The sequence below is a fragment of the Pristiophorus japonicus genome, chromosome 2, assembly GCF_044704955.1.
Source record: "Pristiophorus japonicus isolate sPriJap1 chromosome 2, sPriJap1.hap1, whole genome shotgun sequence".
NCBI lineage: Eukaryota > Metazoa > Chordata > Chondrichthyes > Pristiophoridae > Pristiophorus > Pristiophorus japonicus.
The window spans coordinates 116934837-116956319 of record NC_091978.1 but is presented as its reverse complement, the minus strand read 5'-3'; the positions used below and the strand labels follow the sequence as shown (position 1 = coordinate 116956319).

Sequence of the window (21483 nt, the reverse complement as noted above, 5' to 3'; positions counted from 1 at the left end):
ATGGTCCTTCAAATAAGCCTGCTGCCTGTGCTGTGTGTGCCTACTCATGCCACCATGCCCCCTCCTCTGTTGCTAACCAGTTGTCTGTTCTGTTATATTTTGCAGAACTTGAGGGCCAACCCTGACAAGGCTGAAGCCGATGCAGAAGATGATTCAGACGCGGACGAGCCTGAAGAGAACATCTTCCAACCCCACTTTCCAGACCAAGAGCATGGAACATTCCATGGTTTCCCACAGTCCAAGGCTGGGGATTCCAGTGGGGTGCAGCGAGGCATACCCAGGGCCCTACCTTTCGAAGCTGCGGGTCACAGTGGGATGCAGCGAGGCACACCCAGGGACCCACCGTCCAAGGCTGCGTGTCCCAGTGGACGCAGCGAGCCACATCCATGGTGAGGAGGGGAAGGTGAGCTCGACAACGCTCTCCTGAGGTGCAGGATCCAACAGATGTGGTTCAGATGATGGCAATGAGTACGGAGAGCATTGACCTCACCCGATCACTCCTGGACACCATCAGTGGGGTGGGTGATGAGGTATCAGGACTGTCGGGAGAAGTAACAACACTCACGAGAAATGGGAACACTGTCCGGGCATGAGGGAGGCAATGTCGCAGGCAGCTGATATAATGTCGGTGAACATGAGGGAAGCAATGTTGCAGGTAGTTGAGACACTGTCAGGGCACAGGGAATGTCGGAGTTAGCTGCTGCAATAAAGGAACATGCCCAGACCCGGCGGCCATTGACAGAATCAACTGCCACTCCCACTCTAATCCCCAGATCAGCCTCTGAAGAGGCCCAAGCCGGGCCTTCCACATTACTGCCTGCCCACGCCCCCCCCCCCCCGCCCCATCAAGAAGTACACATTACCAGAGATGCTCGAAAGAATAAGCTTGGTACCAACCCGAAAAACGCTGCGCCACCGCCTGCAGGCAGGGGTGCAGTCAACTAGACCAAGCGCAACGGGCGGTCTTAGAATAAGGTGGAGGAGAGACGCGTGCAGCCTTTCTTTACTGTTCTCAAATTAACATTTTTTTGTAAGTTATGTAAATTTACAAGTTTAAAAGTTTGTAAGTGATCTTAAAAGTTTGTAAGTGATCTTAACTGAAAACGTTAAAGTTTGATACAAGAATTTTTTAATTAAAGTTAAGTTAAACTTTTGAATAAAATATATTTTAAATTATAACAGAATCATTTCCATTATTTCTTCCATTAACACAACACATTACGGAACAGGTCCAAACAGTAAACATGGTCCATTTGGAATAGTTGCTGCTGAGCCCTCAGGCAGCAAAGTGTTCACAGATGAGCTGCTGGCGCAAGGCTCGCGCAATTATTAAAGAGGCACGACGGCCCGCCCTCCTCCGCCGTCGTGTTCCGGGGTTCAGATAGTTGCATGGCTTTCTCATCCTCCTAGTCATCTTCATCTTCCTCCTCATCATCAGCCACTCTCACCTCATTCGGGTCTTCTACTACCAGCTGCTACTTCTTCATGATGGCGAAGTTATGCAGCATGCAGCACACAACAGTGAACTGACCGACAATCCCAGGGGGGTATCGCAAGTAGCCTCCGGAATGGTCTAGGCATCGGAAACACTGTTTCAAGATGCCAATGGCCCTCTCTATTATGCTGCACGTCACAATGTGCGACATGTTGTATTCCCGGTCAGCTTCCGACCGGGTTACGCTTAGGGGTGTCATGAGCCAGGTGGCGAGGCCTTACCCGTAGTCCCCCAGTAGGCAGCTCTGCCCTTCTGGCTGCTGCTGAAACATGGCAGATATAGTGCTCTAGCATAGGATGAACGCATAATGGGTAATCCCAGGGCATCTCGCATCAACTGACATGATGCAATGCATGTCATCACACAGGAGCTGCACATTCAAGGAGTGGAAGCCTTTTCTGTTCCTGTACATCTCAGAATCCTCCGAAAGGTGCTTCCAAGGCGATGTGGGTACAATCAATGCAGCCCTATACCTTTGGGAAGCCAGCAATCCTGGAGAAGCCCACAGCCCTTTCACGCATTGTCTGGGCGGTCATGGGGAATTTTATGTAGTCATTCCTCTGGGCATATTGCACAGCAGTTAGTTGCTGAATGCAGATATGTGTTGCATGTTGAGAAATGGCGTACACATCCCCAGTTGTGGTCTGGAATGATCCAGATGCATAAAATGAAAGTGCAGTTGTAACCCTTCACTTCAACTGACAAAGCAGTCCTCCTGATGTTTGCAGGTCTGCTTTTACTAACTCAGGTCTGGTTACAACTCCTTTGTGGAAACGCAGCCTTCTCACAGTCTGCATCACTCAGGTGCAGGTATGAATGTCTGCATCGATATACCCGACATGGGTAAGGCCTCCTGCCCATCAAGTTGGTTATGGATAAGGACAAGGATAGGCCTGGAATAAAAGTACCAAATTGGGGAATAGCTAATTTTGCTAAGTTAAGGAGTGATTTGGCCACAGTGGACTGGAAACAGCTACTTGTGGGTAAATCGGTGTCGGAACAGTGGGAGGCATTCAAGGAGATCTGGAAGGCTCAGGCCAAACATGTGCCCTGAAAGAAAAAGGTTGGGAATAATAATTCTAGAGCCCCCTGGATGTCGAAGGACCGACAGGGGAGGATAAAGAAAAAAAGGGACGCTTATGTCATATACCAACGGTTAAATACTATAGAATCTTTAGAGGAATATAGAAAGTTAAGAGGCAAAATTTAAAAGGATATTAGGAATGCTAAGAGAGAGCACGAGAAAGTCTTGGCTAGTAAAATTAAGGAAAACCCTAAGATGTTCTATAAATATATTAAGAGTAAGAAGGTAACTAAAGAAAGAAGTAGAGACCATGAGGGTAATCTTTGTGTGGAGGTGGAAGACGTTGGCAAGGTTCTTAATGAATACTTTGCATCTGTTTTCACAAAGGAAAGGGGCAATGCAGATACTGCTATCGAGGAGGAATGTGATATTCTGGATGAAACAAATATAGTGAGAGGGGAAGTATTAGGGGGTTTAGCAGCTTTGAAAGTAGATTAAGTCCCCACGCCCGGATGAAATGCATCCCAGGCTGTTGAGCGAAGTATTAGAGGAAATAGCAGAGACCTCGACCATCATTTTCGAGTCCTCTTTGGATTTGGGCATGGTGCCGGAGGATTGGAGGACTAGTCCCCTTGTTCAAGAAGAGAGAAAGGGATAGGCCGAGTAATTACAGGCCTGTCAGCCTAACCTCAGTGGTGGGAAAATTATTGGAAAAAATCCCGAAAGACAGGATAAATCTACAGTTGGAAAGGCGAGGATGAATTAGGGACAGTCAGCACGGATTTGTTAAGGGAAGATCGTGTTTGACTAACCTGATTGAATTTTTTGAGGAGGTAACCGAGAGGGTCAATGAGGGTAGAGCGTACGATGTAGTGTAAAGCTTTTGATAAGGTCCCATATGGTGGACTGGTCACGAAGGTTAAAGCCTATTGGATCCAGGGCAAAGTGGCAAGTTGGATCCAAAATTATCTTGGAAGTAAAGGGTAATGATTGATGAATGTTTTTGTGACTGGAAGGTTGTTTCTGTGGGGTTCCGCAGGACTCAGTACCGGGTCCCTTGCTTTTTGTGGTACATAGCAACGATTTAGATTTGAATATAGGGAGTATGATTAAGAAGTTTGCTGACGACACTAAAATTGGCTGTGTGGTTGATAATGAAGAGGAAAGTCATGGGCTGCAGGAGGATATCAATCTACTGGTCAGGTGGGCAGAGCAGTGGCAAATGGAATTTAATTTAGAGAAGTGAGAGGTGATGCACTTTGGGAGGGCTAATAAAGAAAGTGTATACACATTAAGCGGTAGGCCACTGAATAGTGTAGATGACAAAGAGACCTTGGAGTGCGTGTCCACAGATCCCTGAAAGTAACAGGCCAGGTGGATAAGGTGGTTAAGAAGGCATACGGAATGGTTGCCCATATTGGCTGAGGCATAGAATAGAATAGCAGGGAGATTATGCTTAAACTGTATAATACTTAGGTTCGGCCACAGCTGGAGTACTGCGTGCAGTTCTGGTCGCCGCATTATAGGAAGGACGTGATTGCACTAGAGAGGGTGCAGAGGAGATTGACTTGCATGCTGCCTGGAATGGAGAATCTTAGTTATGAGGACAGATTGGATAGGCTGGGTTTGTTCTCATTGGAACAGAGGAGGTTGAGAGGAGACCTCATTGAGGTGTACAAAATATTGAGGGGCCTGGACATAGTGGATAGTAAGGGCCTATTTCCATTGGTGGAGGGGTCTATTACGAGGGGACATAGTTTTAAGGTGGTTGGTGGAAGGTTTAGAGGTTTACGCAGAGGGTTGTCAGGATCTGGAACTCGCTGCCTGGAAGAGTGGTGGATGCAGAAAACCTCACCACTTTTAAGAGATGGTTGGATGGGCACTTAAAGTGCAGTAACCTGCAGGGTTACGGACCTAGAGCTGGTAATTGGGATGAGACTGAATGACCTTTTGTAGTACGGCGCGGATATAATGGTAAGTACCGCAGGGACTCAAATACGGCCAGGGTGATCTCCTGGACTTGTTTCGATCACCTGGATGGGTCGGAGAGGAATTTTCCCAGATTTTTTTTCTCCCTAAATTGGGCTGGGTTTTTATCTGGTTTTTGCCTCTCCCAGGAGATTACATGGCTCCGGAGTTGGGGTGGAGAGTAGAATGTTTCAGTATAAGGGGTGTCGCAGTTGTGTGAGGCGGACTTGGTTAGGCTGGGTGTTCTTTGCCTTTCCGTCATTGTTCATAGGTTTATATGTAACTTTCAGGGCTGCTGACCAAGGGCTGTGCGGCTCTTTGTCGGCCGGCATGGACACGATGAGCCAAAATGGCCTCCTTCTGCGCTATAAATTTCTATGTTTCTATCATTCTATGTGCTTTCAGGTTCCTCATGGGATGACGTTGAATCAATCGTTTCCTCCGTAGCCCCATCATGCAGAAGGCTTGCACAAGGTATGGCATTGTCAATACTGTCCCCATAATTATATTGTATCTTTGCAAGAAGCTCAAAACAGTAGGACAAGGAGTTAAAGCTTCTCTTCTCTCTCTCTCGCCCAAAGGTCGACGCTCGAGTATGGACCACACCCTGGTATGCGCATGCGCAATAGGCTTGCTTAGAATGGGAAGCTAGGCATTCAATGAGGACATTTGGGGCAACGAAGTGTAATGCAATGCTTTAATTTTAAATTTTTTTCAAAGTACCACCCTACCACCGACTGAACGTCTCCTCACCAGGCTCGATGGTCGGCCTGCAGAATCTCTCCCTCGCCCGGGCACAGGGGCTCAGCAAACACCCAGTGCCCCCCACGGGCTTCTTTTGAAGCTGCTGTATACTGTAAGGCTTCTCATCCCTTCAGTTCGGATTCCACCATCTCCCTCCCCCCGACCCACTCACCCACCCTGAGCTTCTTTTGAAGCCAAGCCTCTAGCCTGTGTCCGGGCGAGGGAGCGATTCTGTCGGCCGACGCTCTGACCCTCGAGTCCAGTGAGGAGCAGTTCAGTGGTGGCCTGGCACTTTGAAAAAAATCCAAAATTAGACTTCCATTTTCTCAGTTTTGAGTTTGAAAAAATAAAGCTTCATGATGCATATTCTTTGCCTTCTTGACTCCCTCTAAAACTTTGCATAAAAACAATGGCGTCTTTCTGTGCTGATTTTTCAATGTGCGCTGGTTTTTCTCAAGTGTCCAGAAGGTTTTTTGTAAGTGGTCACATACGCCATCCTCGGAAAAATGCAAGTTGTCCAAACTTGCATAAATCTGAAAAACTGGAGCAAGCATCAGGTTATGCACCCTACGACTCAAAAATATACCAACTGAAAAAAATTGGAATTACTCGAGTTATGCTGGCACAGAAACTGAGGAAATGGATATTTTAAGTTACATAGAAACATAGAAAATAGGTACAGGAATAGGCCATTTGAGCCTGCACCGCCATTCAATAACATGGCTGATCATTCCCTCAGTACCCCTTTCATGCTTTCTCACCATACCCTTTGATCTCCTTAGCAGTAAGGGCCACATCTAACTCCCTCTTGAATATATCCAATGAACTGGCATCAACAACACTCTGCGGCAGGGAATTCCACAGGTTAACAACTCTCTGAGTGAAGAAATTTCTCCTCATCTCAGTCCTAAATGGCCTACCCCTTATCCTAAGACTGTGTCCCCTGGTTCTGGACTTCCCCAACATCGGGAACATTCTTCCCGCATCTAACCTGTCTAGTCCTGTCAGAATCTTATACGTTTCTATGAGATCCCCTCTCATCCTTATAAACTCCAGTGAATAAAGGCCCAGTAGATCCAGTCTCTCCTCATATGACAGTCCAGTCATCCCTGGAATTAGTCTGGTGAACCTTCGCTGCACTCCCTCAATAGCAAGAACGTCCTTCCTCACATTAGGAGAACTGAACACACTATTCCAGGTGAGGCCTCAATAAGGCCCTGTACAACTGAAGTAAGACCTCCCTGCTCCTATACTCAAATCCCCTAGCTATGAACATACCATTTGCCTTGTTCACCGCCTGCTGTACCTGCATGCCAACCTTCAATGACTGTTGAACCATGACACCCAGATCTCGTTGCACCTCCCCTTTTCCTAATCTGCCGCCATTCAGATAATATTCTGCCTTCATGTTTTTGCCCCCAAAATGGATAACCTCACATTTATCCACATTGTACTGCATCTGCCATGCATTTGCCCACTCACCTAATCTGTCCAAGTCACCCTGCAGCCTCTTAGCGTTCCCCTCACAGTTCACACCGCCACCCAGTTTAGTGTCATCTGCAAACTTGGAGATATTACACTCAATTCCTTCATCCTAATCGTTAATGTAAATTGCAAAGAGTTGGGATCCCAGCACTGAGCCCTGCGGCACTCCACTAGTCACTGCCTGCCATTCTGAAAAGGATCCGTTTATCCCGACTCTCTGCTTCCTGTCTGCCAAACAGTTCTCTATCCACGTCAGTACATTACCCCGAATACCATGCGCTTTGATTTTGCACACCAATTTCTTGTGCGGGACCTTGTCAAAAGTCTTTTGAAAGTCCAAATACACCACATCCACTGGTTCTCCCTTGTCCACTCTGCTAGTTACATCCTCAAAAAATCCAGAAGATTCGTGAAGCATGATTTCCCTTTCATAAATCCATGCTGACTTGGACCGATCCCGTCATTGTGTTCCAAATGTGCTGCTATTTTATCCTTAATGATTGATTCCAACATTTTCCCCACTACTGATGTCAGGCTAGCCGGTCTATAATTACCCATTTTCTCTCTCCCTCCTTTTTAAAAAAGTGGTGTTACATTAGCTACCCTCCAGTCCATAGGAGCTGATCCAGAGTCGATAGACTGTCGGAAAATGATCACCAATGCATCCACTATTTCTAGGGCCACTTCCTTAAGTACTCTGGGATGCAGATTATCAGGCCCCAGGGATTTATCGGCCTTCAATCCCATCCATTTCCCTAACACAATTTCCCGCCTAATAAGGATATCCTTCAGTTCCTCCTTCTCACTCGACCCACTGTCCCTCGTACATTCGGAAGGTTAGTTGTTTGTGTCTTTCTTTGTGAAACAGAACCGAAGTATTTGTTCAATTGGTCTGCCATTTCTTTGTTCCCCATTATACATTCACCTGAATCCGACTGCAAGGGACCTACATATGTCGACACTAATCTTTTTCTCTTCACATATTTATGGAAGCTTTTGCAGTCAGTTTTTATGTTCTCTGCAAGCTTCCTCTCGTACTCTATTTCCCCCCTCTTAATTAAACCCTTAGTCCTCCTCTGTTGAATTGTAAATTTCTCCCAGTCCTCAGGTTTGCTGCTTTTTCTAGCCAATTTCTATGCCTCTTCCTTGGTTTTAACACTATCCTTAATTTCCCTTGTTAGCCACAGTTGAGCCATCTTCCCCGTTTTATTTTTACTCCAGACAGGGATGTACAAGTGTTGAAGTTCAGCGATGTGATCTTTAAATGTTTGCCATTGCTTATCTACCGTCAACCCTTTAAGTATCATTTGCAGTCTATTATAGCCAATTCATGCCTCATATCATCGAAGTTACCTTTCCTTAAGTTTGGGACACTAGTTTCCGAATTAACTGTGTCACTCTCCATCTTAATGAAGAATTCTACCATATTATGGTCACTCTTCCCCAAGGGGTCTCGCACAACAAGATTGCTAATTAGTCCCTTCTCATTACACATCACCCAGTCTAGGATGGCCAGCTCTTTAGTTGGTTCCTCAACATATTGGTCTAGAAAACCATCCCTAATACACTCCAGGAAATCCTCCTCCATCGCATTGCTACCAGTTTGGTTCGCCCAATCAATATGTAAATTAAAGTCGCCCATGATAACTGCTGTACCTTTATTGCACACATCCCTTATTTCTTGTTTGATGCTGTCCCCAACCTCACTACTACTGTTTGGTGGTCTGTACACAACTCACACTAGCGTTTTCTGCCCTTTGGTATTCCGTAGTTCCACCCATACCGATTCCACATCATCCAAGCTAATGTTCTTCCTTACTATTGCATTAATTTTCTCTTTAACCAGCAACGCCACCCCACCTCCTTTTCCTTTCTGTCTATCCTTCCTAAATGCTGAATACCCCTGGATGTTGAGTTCCCAGCCTTGGTCACCCTGGAGCCATGTCTCCATGATGCCAATTACATCTTATCCATTAACTTCTGTCTATGCAGTTAATTCATCCGCCTTATTCCGAATACTCCTCGCATTGAGGCACAGAGCCTTCAGGCTTGTCTTTTTAACACATTTTGCCCCTTTAGAATTTTGCAGTAATGTGGCCCTTTTTGTTTTTTGCCTTGGGTTTCTGCCCTCCACTTTTATCATTCTCCTTTCTATCTTTTGCTTCTGCCTCCATTTTATTTCCCTCTGTCTCCCTGCATAGGTTCCTATCCCCCTGCCATGTTAGTTTAATTCCTCCCCAACAGCACTAGCAAACACTCCCCCTAGGATATTGGTTCCGGTCCTGCCCAGGTGCAGACCGTCCGGTTTGTACTGGTCCCACCTCCCCCAGAACCGGTTCCAATGTCCCAGGAATTTGAATCCCTCCCTTTTGCACCACTCCTCAAGCCACGTATTCATCTGAGCTATCCTGCGATTCCTACTCTGACTAGCACATGGCACTGGTAGCAATCCTGAGATTACTACTTTTGAGGTCCTACTTTTTAAATTTAGCTCCTAGCTCCCTAAATGCGTCTCGAAGGACCGCATCCTGTTTTTTACCTATATCGTTGGTACCTATGTGCACCACGACAACTGGCTGTTCACCCTCCCTTTTCAGAATGTCCTGCAACCGTTCCGTGACATCCTTGACCCTTGCACCAGGAAGGCAACATACCATCCTGGAGTCTCGGTTGCAGCCGCAGAAACGCCTAATCTATTCCCCTCACAATCGAATCCCCCATCACTATAGCTCTCCCATTCTGTTTCCTGCCCTTCTGTGCAGCAGAGCCACCCACGGTGCCATGAATTTGGCTGCTGCTGCCCTCCCCTGATGAATCATCCCCCTCAACAGTACCCAAAGCGGTGTATCTGTTTTGCAGGGGGATGTCCGCAGGGGACCCCTGCACTACCTTCCTTGCACTTCTCTTCCTGTTGGTCACCCATTTACTATCTGGCTGTGTACCCTTTACCTGCGGTGAGACCAACTCGCTAAACGTGCTATTCATGTCATTCTCAGCATCGTGCATGCTCCAGAGTGAATCCACCCGCAGCTCCAGTGCCGCAATGCGGTCCATCAGGAGCTGGAGGCAGATGCATTTCCCGCACACGTAGTCGTCAAAAAAAGCGGCGTATGGCAAAAAAATGGCGCAGGGGAAAAGTGAGCCCTATGACCCCTAGTTCTAGATTCTCCATTGAGGGGAAACGTCCTCTCAGAAAACTTGACAGGGTAGATAACTTAATATGTTTCAATGAGATCACCTTTCATTCTTGTAAACTGCACAGAATATAGGGCCATTCTACTCAATCTGTCCTTATTGGTCAGCCCTCTCATCCCAGGAATCAATCTAGTGAACCCTTGTTGCACCCCGTCCAAGGCAAGTACAGGTGCAGCGTCCCAAATCTGGACTCCTCGGGACCGAGGCCGTTCCGGAATTTGCTTTTTGCCGGATTTTGGAATGTCACGAATCCGGAAACACCCGAGCCCAGGTTCGGGTATTTCCAGATTTCGTAATGTCAGAAAAAGGAGGGGGGGTCCCCGCTGTCGAGGTGCTGTTCGGGCGGGGCCCCGCCGCCGAGGAAGTGTTGAGATGTGATCAAATCAAGGTACTGTACTTAAAAAAAAAAAAGGAGAGAGAAAACGAAAGAGAAAGAAAGAGCTAACAATTTATATAGTGCCTTTCACGACCTCAGGGCGCCCCAACGTGCTTTACAGCCAATCCAGTAGTTTTATAGTCGCTGTAACGTAGGCAACATGAAAGCCAATTTGCGCACAGCAAGGTCCAATGAATAGCAATGCGATAATAGAAACATAGAAAATAGGTGCAGGAGTAGGCCAATCGGCCCTTCGAGCCTGCACCACCATTCAATAAGATCATGGCTAATCATTCACTTCAGTACCCCTTTCTTGCTTTCTCTCCATACTCCTTGATCCATTTAGCCGTAAGGGCCATATCTAACTCCCTCTTGAATATATCCAGTGAACTGGCATCAACAACTCTCTGCGGTAGGGAATTCCACAGGTTAACAACTCTCTGAGTGAAGAAGTTTCTCCTCAACTCAGTTCTAAATGGCTTACCCCTTATCCTTAGACTATGTCCCCTGGTTCTGGACTTCACCAACGTCGGGAACATTCTTCCTGCATCTAACCTGTCCAGTCCTGTCAGAATTTTGTGTGTTTCTATGAGATCCCCTCTCATCCTTCTAAACTCCAGTGAATACAGGCCCAGTCGATCCAGTCTCTCCTCATATGTCAGTCCTGCCACCCCGGGAATCAGTCTGGTGAACCTTCGTTGCACTCCCTCAATAGCAAGAACGTCAGATATGGAGACCAAAACTGAACACAATGTTCCAGGTGAGGCCTCACTAAGGCCCTGTACAACTGCAGTAAGACCTCCCTGCTCCTATATTCAAATCCCCTAGCTATGAAGGCCAACATACCATTTGCCTTCTTCACCAACTGCTGAACCTGCATGCCAACTTTCAATGACTGATGTACCATGACACCCAGGTCTTGCTGCACCTCCCCTTTTCCTAATCTGCTGCCATTCAGATATTCTGCCTTTGTGTTTTTGCCACCAAAGTGGATAACCTCACATTTATCCACATTAGACTGCACCTGCCACGCATTTGCCCACTCACCTAACCTGTCCAAGTCACCCTGCAGCCTTTTAGCGTCCGCCTCACAGCTCACACCGCCACCCAGCTTAGTGTCATCTGCAAACTTGGAGATATTGCACTCAATTCCCTCATACAAATCATTAATATAAATAGCTGGGGTCCCAGCACTGAGCCCTGCGGTACCCCAGTAGTCACTGCCTGCCATTCTGAAAAGGACCCGTTTATCCCGACTCTCTGCTTTCTGTCTGCCAACCAGTTCTCAATCCACGTCAGTATATTACCCCCAATACCATGTGCTTTAATTTTGCACACCAATCTCTTGTGTGGGACCTTGTCAAAAGTCTTTTGAAAGTCCAAATACATCATATTCACTGGTTCTCCCATGCCCATTCTACCCGTTACATTCTCAAAAAATTCTAGAAGATTTGTCAAGCAGGATTTCCCTTTCATAAATCCATGCTGACTTGGACCGATCCCGTCACTGCTTTCCAAATGTGCTGCTATTTCATCAAGAATAATTGTTTCCAACATTTTCCCCACTACTGATGTCAGGCTAACCGGTCTATAGTTACCCATTTTCTCTCTCCCTCCTTTCTCAAAAAGTGGTGTTACATTAGCTACCCTCCAGTCCATAGGAACTGATCCAGAGTCAATAGACTGTTGGAAAATGATCACCAATGCATCCACTATTTCGAGGGCTACTTCCTTAAGTACTCTGGGATGCAGACTATCAGGCCCGGAGATTTATTGGTCTTCAATCCCATCAATTTCCCTAACACAATTTCCCACCTAATAAGGATTTCCTTCAGTTCCTCCTTCTCACTAGACCCTCGGTCCCCTAGTATTTCCAGAAGGTTATTTGTGTCTTCCTTCATGAAGACAGCACCAAAGTATTTGTTTAACTGGTCCGCCATTTCTTTGTTCCCCATTATAAATTCACCTGAATCTGACTGCAAGGGACCTACGTTTGTTTTCACTAATCTTTTTCTCTTCACAAATCTATAGAAGCTTTTGCAGTCAGTTTTTATGTTCCCAGCAAGCTTCCTCTCATACTCTATTTTCCCCCTCCTAATTAAACCTTTTGTGCTCCTCTGCTGTATTACAAAATTCTCCCAATCCTCAGGTTTGCTGCTTTTTCTGGCCAATTTATATGCCTCTTCCTTGGATTTAACACTATCCTTAATTTCCCTTGTTAGCCACGGTTAAGCCACATTCCCCGTTTCATTTTTACTCCAGACAGGGATGTACAATTATTGAAGTTCATCCATGTGATCTTTAAATGCTTGCCATTACCTATCCACCGTCAACCCTTTAAGTATCACTCGCCAGTCTATTCTAGCCAATTCACGTCTCATACCAATGATCAGATAATCTGCTTTTACAATGATAGAGAAACTATTCAAGAGGGCACAATCTTAAAATTAGTGCTAGGCCATTTAGAAGTGAAATCAGGAAGCACTTTTTCCGCACAAAGGGTAGCAGTAATCTGGAACTCATGCGGGGTAAATTGAATTTTTAAAAACTCATAAGGTGGGTAAATGGTATCGAGGTACAGATCAGCCATAATCTAGTAGACGGAAAAGGCGCCTTGCTTTAGGAAAGCGGTCATGGCCATGGAGAGAGTAGATGAAGGTATTAACATTAGAACAAAGAAGGTTAAGAGAGTTAAGTGATTAAAATCACGTAAGTGAGGGGCTTTGAAAAGGTAAATGAGGAAAAAGTATTTGTAGCTGTCAGTGAGTTAATAGATAGATGTACCCTTCAAGATGTAGTTCGGGATCTGGAATATTAGTTCAGGATCTGGAACTTTGAAACACCTGTGAACTCATCCCTTATTGGCGTGGAAGCAAGTCATCCTCGTTTCGAGGGACTGCCTATGATGATGAGACAGATGGGGTAAATTTATCACCATAAGAATAGGAGAGTTTAGGAGAATTTTTTTTAATGTCATTTATTTTAGATATGAAACATTCTATAAAAACAATGGTTGAAATAGAATCTATAAAAGCTTTTAAGAGAGAAGTGAGCAAATATCAGATTTTTAATTTTTTTTAAAAAAAAAGGATCTGGAAAACAGGAAGGAGAGTAAGTAGATAGTTCTATCAGAGCTGGCATGGGCACAATAGGCCAAATGGCCTCTTTCTCTGCTATTAAATTCAATGGGCCCAAGTTTCGAGCCGCGCCTAGAACGGCGCAGTCCCGACCTGGACACCCGATTTTCGCGCCACAAAGTGCGCCTAAAAAAATCCTCCAGATTCTCCACCTCCCTGCAGGTCCTCTGGCCCTCGGCACAGCGCAGCAGGAGCTGTAGGGGGCGGAGCCAGGTCCCTGCGACGAAAACAGTGCCGGGACCTCTGCACATACGCGCTACAGTGGGCGCGCAAGTGCAGTAGCTCCAGGCGCCCGAAACTGTGTGGGAGGGGCCGAAGCACGCATTCCCTAGCCCTGGCCGAATGGCCTCACTGGGTCTGCGTGCATAAGGCTCCTCCCACGGCCAGCCCCAGTGCTTCCTCCTGACCCGACTCGACTCCCGCTTCCGGACCGAACCCGACACCCGCTCCCGCCCCCCCCCCCCCCCCCCCGCCCCCGGACCGGACCCGACCCCCCCCCCCCCCACCACCCCCGGACCGGACCCGACACCCGCCCCTCCCCCCCCCCCCCCCGCCCCCAACACCCGCTCCCCCCGGGACTGGATCCGACCTGACCTCCCTCTCCCTCCCCCCGACCCGAACCGAACCGACCTCCCTCCCACCATCCCCCCCCGACCCGTCACCTACCTGTAAATCTGGTGCTGGGGACGGGCCCTGCCCGAAGTCTTGGGCCCAGCCCGCTCAGCCTCCCTCCCCCTTCTCCTTCCCCCCCCCCAACCCCCCAATCTCCTTCCCCCCCCCAATCTCCTTTCTCCCCCTTCTCCCTCCCTCCCCCTCCTCTCCCTCTGCTCCCCCCCCTCTCTCGCTGTCAGAAACACAGACACTGACAGACGCACAGACAGAGAGATAGAGACACTGACAGAGACACACTGAGGGGGGCATCCCAGCACGCTGTTGGAGGGCTCCCGGTGCTGCAGTCGGTAAGTAGAAAATGTTTTATTTATTGATTTAAAAAAAAAATTATTTATTACATTTTTTTGATTGATTTATTGGTTGATTTATTGATGCATTTATCATTTATTATTGATGATGGCTCTTTATTTGTAAAACTGAAGTGTTTAATGTTTGTAAACTTCTCTTTAAACACCCCCCCACCATTCCCTACGCCTGATTTGTAACCTACGCCTGATTTTCTAAAGTGTAAACAAGGTTTTTTCGAGCGTACAAAAATCTTCACTTACTCCATTCTAAGTTAGTTTGGAGTAAGTTTTCACTGACGAAACTTTGAAAACAGGCGTAAGTGGCCAGACACGCCCCCTTTTGAAAAAAAATTCTGTTCCAAAGTGAAACTGTTCTAACTGACTAGAACTGGAGCAAACTAAATGACGAGAATTCCGATTTCTAAGATACTCCGTTCTACACCAGTTGCTCCTAAAAATCAGGAGCAAATCATGTGGAAACTTGGGGCCATTAATTCTATCTCAGAGCACTTTGTATTAAGGAGGACAAAACAGTGGATGCCAATCAGAAGAGGAAAAGGAATACGGTGAGGGACCAAAAAGGCCTAGTCAAGGAACTTCTTTGCTTTTGAGGAAGTTTGTGAAAGCATAGCTTTCGGGAAATCTCAAGAATGGGCTGAACGGCCAAAGACCCGCTCTTTTGAGAAATAAGCCACTGAGACAATTTGTTGGTTTAAGCTCTCCAGATTAGAGGTGGCTACATCAAACAGTGCCAAAGACTGCTCCGAAGGCAGTGACTCCTCTGCGCACATATTATTCAGACCCCGATTCTTAAATTTTCACTTCCAATGCGGAGTTAACATTGTGCATTTCAGCACCTATGAACATTAAAAACAATATATAAACTAACATTTCAGACGGTGGCTTATAATGCTGTTGTCACACGGTTTTTCTCAAATAGAAGCCCCAACCATATACACTACCAGTTTAGTACTGGGGTAAAGCAGTTTCAGTTTTGTATAGATGCTAAATTGTGTAATGTAAACCAGATGTTAAAAACTGACTAATGTGAAGCATGTAAGCTCTGAATTTATGCAGCATTACGACTGTAACTGCAATGTTGGAAGAAAGCAAATTTGCTGCACACTGATACTCAAGTTGTAGTATAAATGCACCATAAAGGAGTACTAAACATTCAAAACTGCACCAAAGCTTCATGTTACATCAGTAACATTTGCAACTGAGGTTTTTTAAGTTTGTCTATGAATGAAGGAGAAAGTGTGCGCTTATAATGGAGATGCTGCCCTCGGAAATTATAGCAATAATTGAGACGTGGAAAATAATGCAATTCAAAGTGAAACAAGCCTAGTGTGTTCAGAAAGTGCACATAATATAAATTGGGATTACTAGCTTTCTTAATGCCTGACCTGCTTATTTCACAAGCAACTCGTCCTTTCATTTCGATAACATCAGACGAAGTGGCAAAGCCTAATCGTCTGATCACTCGTTTACGACATTTCAGTTCATCCATCTGCAAAACTGTTCGAGCTTTCTTCAGTTCCCGCTTTGCTGCTTTGATATCTCCAGCAATCTATATATGCAGAAAAATGAACATTCAATATATGCAATTAAAGTTTAATATGTGGCACAATCTACACATGCCAATTTCAAAGCAATTATGCATCTATAAGTGTTACAATGCTTTCCTTCAAAGTTCAATCAAGTTTTTCACAGTTTTATGGAACATATATTTTTGTTTACCTGTCAGGTCGATGAATTTTCATCAGAACTGCAAGATGTTACAGATGAACAACTTTTAAGCAAGTGCAGAGAAAATGGGGGTGCGGAAGTGAAGGAAACCAAGGGAGAGGTCTGTGGCAGAGTGGAGGGCTGGAGTGATTAAATGACACAAGTGATGATGGTGCAAGGCAAAATGAGGTGTTATTGAGTCAAGTATAGAAACAAAATTAGGTTCAGAGGATGGTTATTGAAATGGTTTCAGCAGAATAGCAGACGAGGAGCGAAGCATAGGAAATCTGGCAAGTAGACCTTGAATGCAGGTCATCGACCTGAAACATTGGGGCCAAGGTTCCACCGACCCTTAGAACGGCGCACTTCCATGAGGTCCGCCGACTTTCTGGAACAGAAAGCATGCCTAATCCTTACCGTGGTATTCTACACGCTCATTAGGCCTCTTTCAGACTCGGCGGAGCGCAGCAGAACCTGCGGGGGGCGGAGCCAGGTCCCAGCGCTGAAAACAGTGCCGGGACCTCTGCACATGCGCGCTCGAGTGTGCGCGCATGTGCAGTAGCTCCTCGCCCCCAGATTGTGTGTGCGCGTGCTGCAGGCTGCGTGGGAAAGACTGAAGCACGCCGCCCCTAGCCCTGGCCGAATGGGCTCCCCCGCCGCGACCTGCGAGGGAACAGGCGGCAATGTCCATCATCGGAGACAGGAGATCCTGGGAACAGAAAGCCAAACAAGAAAGGGAGAAGGAGCTGACAAAAGTGACCATCAAGAAGGAGGATGACGGAGGCCATCGAGTGCTCCTTGGGATTGTCTCGAAGATGTTCGGGGTGGGGGTACCAGGAAAGCAAAGAGATTGGAGTCAAGACGCGAGTAGAATGGGACCTGGGCAGACTCGTCTGTTTAACGTTGCCCCCCCCCCCCTCGCCCTCCTCCTCTCTCTTCCCCCCCTTTCTCTCTCGCCACCCCTCCACTCGCTCTCTCCCCCCCCTCCTCCTCTCTCTCTCTCCCCCTTCTCCTCCTTCCCCCCTCCTCCCTCATCCTCCTTCCCCCCTCCTCCCTCATCCTCCTTCCCCCCTCCTCCCTCATCCTCCTTCCCCCCTCCTCCCTCATCCTCCTTCCCCCCTCCTCCCTCATCCTCCTTCCCCTCTCATTCCCCCCACCCCTCTCCCTCATCGGCGGCCCGCTGCCTTCCCTTCGCATAAAGGTAGGACTTCTATTTTTTATTTGTTACTGATTGATTGATTGCTTATTACTTTGGTCTTGGTGCTTTAGGTGTAGGGTTCCTTCTATTTTTTGTTCGTTAATTAATTGCTTATTATTTTTTGTGCTTTCTTTAGTGCTTTATAAGTCTTGGTGCTTTCCTTGTATTTTCTATTTGTTATTGAATGCTTATTTTTGTGCTTTGTTTCGTGCTTGGTGCTTTAAATGTATTGCTTTGTTTAGTGCTTAGTGCTTTAAATGTACTTATGCTTTAAATGTACTTATGCTTTTTTAATGTTGAAGGTGTTTAGTGCTTTGGAAAATCCTCGAGCTTCCCTCCACCCCACCCCCCCATCTCTGGCTACCTGCGCCTGATTTCTCAAGTGTCCGCATGGTTTTTCTAAGTGCCCAAAAGTGGACACATACGCTGGCCTAAGTTAGTTTGGAGTAACTATTGGCTGTCTAAACTTGCTTAAATGGCCAAAAAGGCGTAAGTGGCTGGTAACACCCCCTTTTGAACAAAAAAAAAACTAAAAAGAAACTGAACTAACTCACTGAAACTGGAGCAAACTAAATGTGGAGAATTGCGATTTTTAAGATACTCCAAAAAAAACTAGTTGCTCCAAAAAAAATAGGAGCAACTCCTGTGGAAACTTAGCCCCATTAACTCTGTTTTTCTCTCCACAAATGCTGACAGCATGAGTAGCTTTCCTTAACCCTACTCTGTTTTCTGTTTTGTAGCTAGCTTGCTATAGATTGTAAATAGCTGGGGCCCAAGCACTGATCCTTGCGGTACCCCACTAGTTAGAGCCTGCCAATCCGAAAATTACCCATTTATTCCTACTCTCTGTAATATATCCAAGTTTGCTGATGATACAAAGCTAGGTGGGAATGTAAGTTGTGAGGAGGATGAAAAAAGGCTTCAAGGGGATATGGTGAGAGATTAGGAAATGTTGGTGTACAAAGACACCCAGGTCCCTCTGAACAAGAGTCACTGAAAGTTAATATGCAGGTACAGCAAGCAATTAAGAAAGCTAATGGTATGTTGACCTTTATTACAAGAAGATTTGAGTATAAGAGTAAAAACGTCATTGCAATTATATAGGGCCCTGGTGAGACCGCATCTGGAATATTGTGTACAGTTTTGGTCTCCTTACCCAAGGAAGGATACACCTGCCATAGAGGGAGTGCAATGAAGGTTCACGAGATTGATTCCTGGGATGGCGGGGGGGGGGGGGGGGGGCAATTGTCCTATGAGGAGAGATTGAGTAGAAAAGGCTTATATTTTCTAGAGTTTAGAAGAATGTGATCTCATTGAAACATACAAAATTCTTACAGGGTTTGACAGGGTAGATGCAGGGAAGATGTTTCTTCTGGCTGGGGAGTCTAGAACCAGGGGTCACAGTCTCACAATAAGGGGTCGGCCATTTAGGACTGAAATGAGGAGAAATTTCTTCACTCAGATGGTGGTGAATCTTTAGAATTCTCGACCCCAAAGGCATGTGGAGCCTCAATCGTTGAGTATATTCAAGACAGCGATTGAAAGACTTTGGGATATTAAGAGAATCAAGGGATATGGGGACAGTGCAGGAAAGTGGAGTTGAGGAAGAACTTCAGTCATGATCTTACTGAATGGCAGAGCAGGCCCAAGGGGATAAATCGCCTGCTCCTATTATGTTCTTTTGATATTTGATGTAAATAATAATTTGCTCTTCAGACACATAACTAGCCCACGCTGCTCAACAGTTATTTTTGAATAAACAGTAGTTAAAATTATTTTTCTAAACACAAGACATTGCTAAAAAAAAACAGATGGACACAAATTAAATCATATTTCAATGCATTAGGGTGCCAAAATTTACAGGTACCGCATAGATTTCCATAAACACTATTTCATAGCCACAATTTTTTTTAAATCCTCATCAACAAGGTGTCACTCAATGTAGATCACTTGCCTGTGCTTTCCTCTCACAAAGTCTGTAGACAGTTTCCAAATTTGAGTCACTGTGCATAGAATGTGAATACATTCGGTGCTCAAAAGCCTCAATTTTCTGGATTACTTTCTTCAGTCCCTGATCTTTGATTCCCATATCATCAATTGGATCCAATAAAGGTACACCATCAGGAAATCTTTTCTGTACTTCCTAAAACACAAAGCAATGTTAGGAATACACCAACTGCAAACTTTCTGTGACAGTGTTATAAAGCTTCGTCTGAAAATATATTTTAAATAGAATTTAAAAAAATCTTCTGCCCATTTTCTCCAAAACCTCTTGCAATCATTTAAAATTTAATGTGGTTTCGTATGAAACTGAGAGAGCTGCGAGTAGGATGCAAACTAGAATCCACAGAATCTCAAATAAGCTACTGTATAAAGTAATTTACCTGTATCGATTTCAAAACACTTTGCCTATTGTCCAGTGGTCTCAGGTCTTTTGGAATATATAGACGCACACTACTGATAGCTGTTATTAAGTGAAGCAGGATAGGAACAACCTATTGAATAAAAGGTAATGAGTAAAGCAACATTACATTGTAGCCAAGTTCACAAAACACAAAAAACTGTTCTATCGAATGGAATTGGCAAAAAAAAAGAGTATACAAAAAAGGAATGAATATCCTGCTAAATCTATACATCCACTTGCAACTTTGGAAGAGAAAGCACAAAGAAACTCACTGCAGAATCAGAAGAACGGACTATGCGAGATAAAATCAGGCACAGGCGGCATTTGTTTAATCTCCATCTAACCATGCAAACTTGGGGCACTGACAATGCAGCATAGATCTAACATGCAAAGGATAGTTGGAGAGTGCTTCTCTCATTTCATCTGCCAACTGTCATTTTGTGCATGTTTTTTTGGCTGTTTCATGCACAAAGGGATGTCTAATAACTCAAGTGGCTGAAGATGCACCAGTAATATCAAAAATAAAACCAGGTAAACCGATCAGATTAAAAAATGAGAGAAAAAAAAATGACCATATTTTCATATGCAGCTAAAAATACAAATGAACCAAAATTAAATATGTTGGTCCTGAAAAATGCGTACTTAAGTCTACAGAATTAGTTCAATGAAAGGTGCTGACTTTCCAGAGGGCGGGGAGCACCCAACATTGTGACTTAGTATATTGATTTTGTACCCTAACGTGGGTCCCTAAACTCGGCACTTGCTGACCTGCACCTAAACTCTTTGGAGTTAGCTAAGTGGAACGTGTCCCAAAAGAGAAAGAGCAGGCAAGCTCCAAATTGGGAATACATATAAACTCCTTACGTGGATTTCTCAATAGCTTGGTTTGGAGATTCTTAAGAATGTATTTGGAGACTCTAAACCACTTGTCAGACACAAAGATGACCACAAAAAAGGTACACATTGAGTAAATAGGTAAAGTAACATGTCTGTGAGAGGCATACATAGCACAACAGAAGAAAAATATGACCAGTGTAAAGACAGAGATGGAAAAAAATATAATAAAGAATCAGAGACAAATTTAAAAAATGATACAGTGCAATGTATGAGAGTCAGAGAAGGAAACAATACAAGACAAAGGATACTGACACAAAGAATTAAAGAGTAAGACGACTTTTTTAAAAAAATACAGTTGCCTGATCACCTAGAATCACCAAAGAAAATAAATTATTCAACAAAATTGATCATTTGGATTCGATGAGTTTAATTTTCCTCTACATTTTTCTTTCCATGCTGGATTTAAGTTTAGGCAATATTCATATTGGCCCTGAAATTGCGACCTCTCTGGGTGCATATAATGTGCGCACTCAGCCAAAGAGGCCTCGCACCTTCTGGATTTAGGTGCGTGAAGTGCATGCGCCTGAACCTGCCACTTGTGGCCTTTTGACACATCGCATGCATCCCCAGGAGAAGGGCCTTCATGGATGGATATTTGGGCTATTTGCCCAACTCTTGCCTCACGAATGTCCTTCAAACTCGTATGTCTGGTAAAAGCAGGCATAAGGCCAGCTTTGACCAGCGTAGGAGTTTTAATAGATAAGTAAATACATTTATTTTTTCTATTTTTATATTAAAAATATAATGCAAAAAATGTAATGCAATTTCTATTAATTTAAAAAAAAGTGACATGTTTTTTTTAATATTGGGGTATTCTCATTTCCCATTACTATGAATGAGAATAGAAATCATAAAAATTTACAGCATGGAAGG

General features: G+C 45.1%; 1 protein-coding gene across 1 annotated transcript in view; it reads right to left on the bottom strand.

Moving 5' to 3' along the window:
• mtrex (Mtr4 exosome RNA helicase) overlaps positions 1-21483 on the bottom strand; it is a 266450-nt gene that overhangs the window by 60253 nt on the left and 184714 nt on the right. Inside the window, exons 20-22 of the mRNA XM_070868803.1 lie at positions 19694-19804; positions 19264-19452; positions 15790-15953 (exon numbers count right to left, since the gene is read on the bottom strand). Of these exons, the coding sequence (XP_070724904.1) occupies positions 15790-15953; positions 19264-19452; positions 19694-19804 (464 nt within the window). The remainder of the gene's footprint in view (positions 1-15789; positions 15954-19263; positions 19453-19693; positions 19805-21483) is intronic.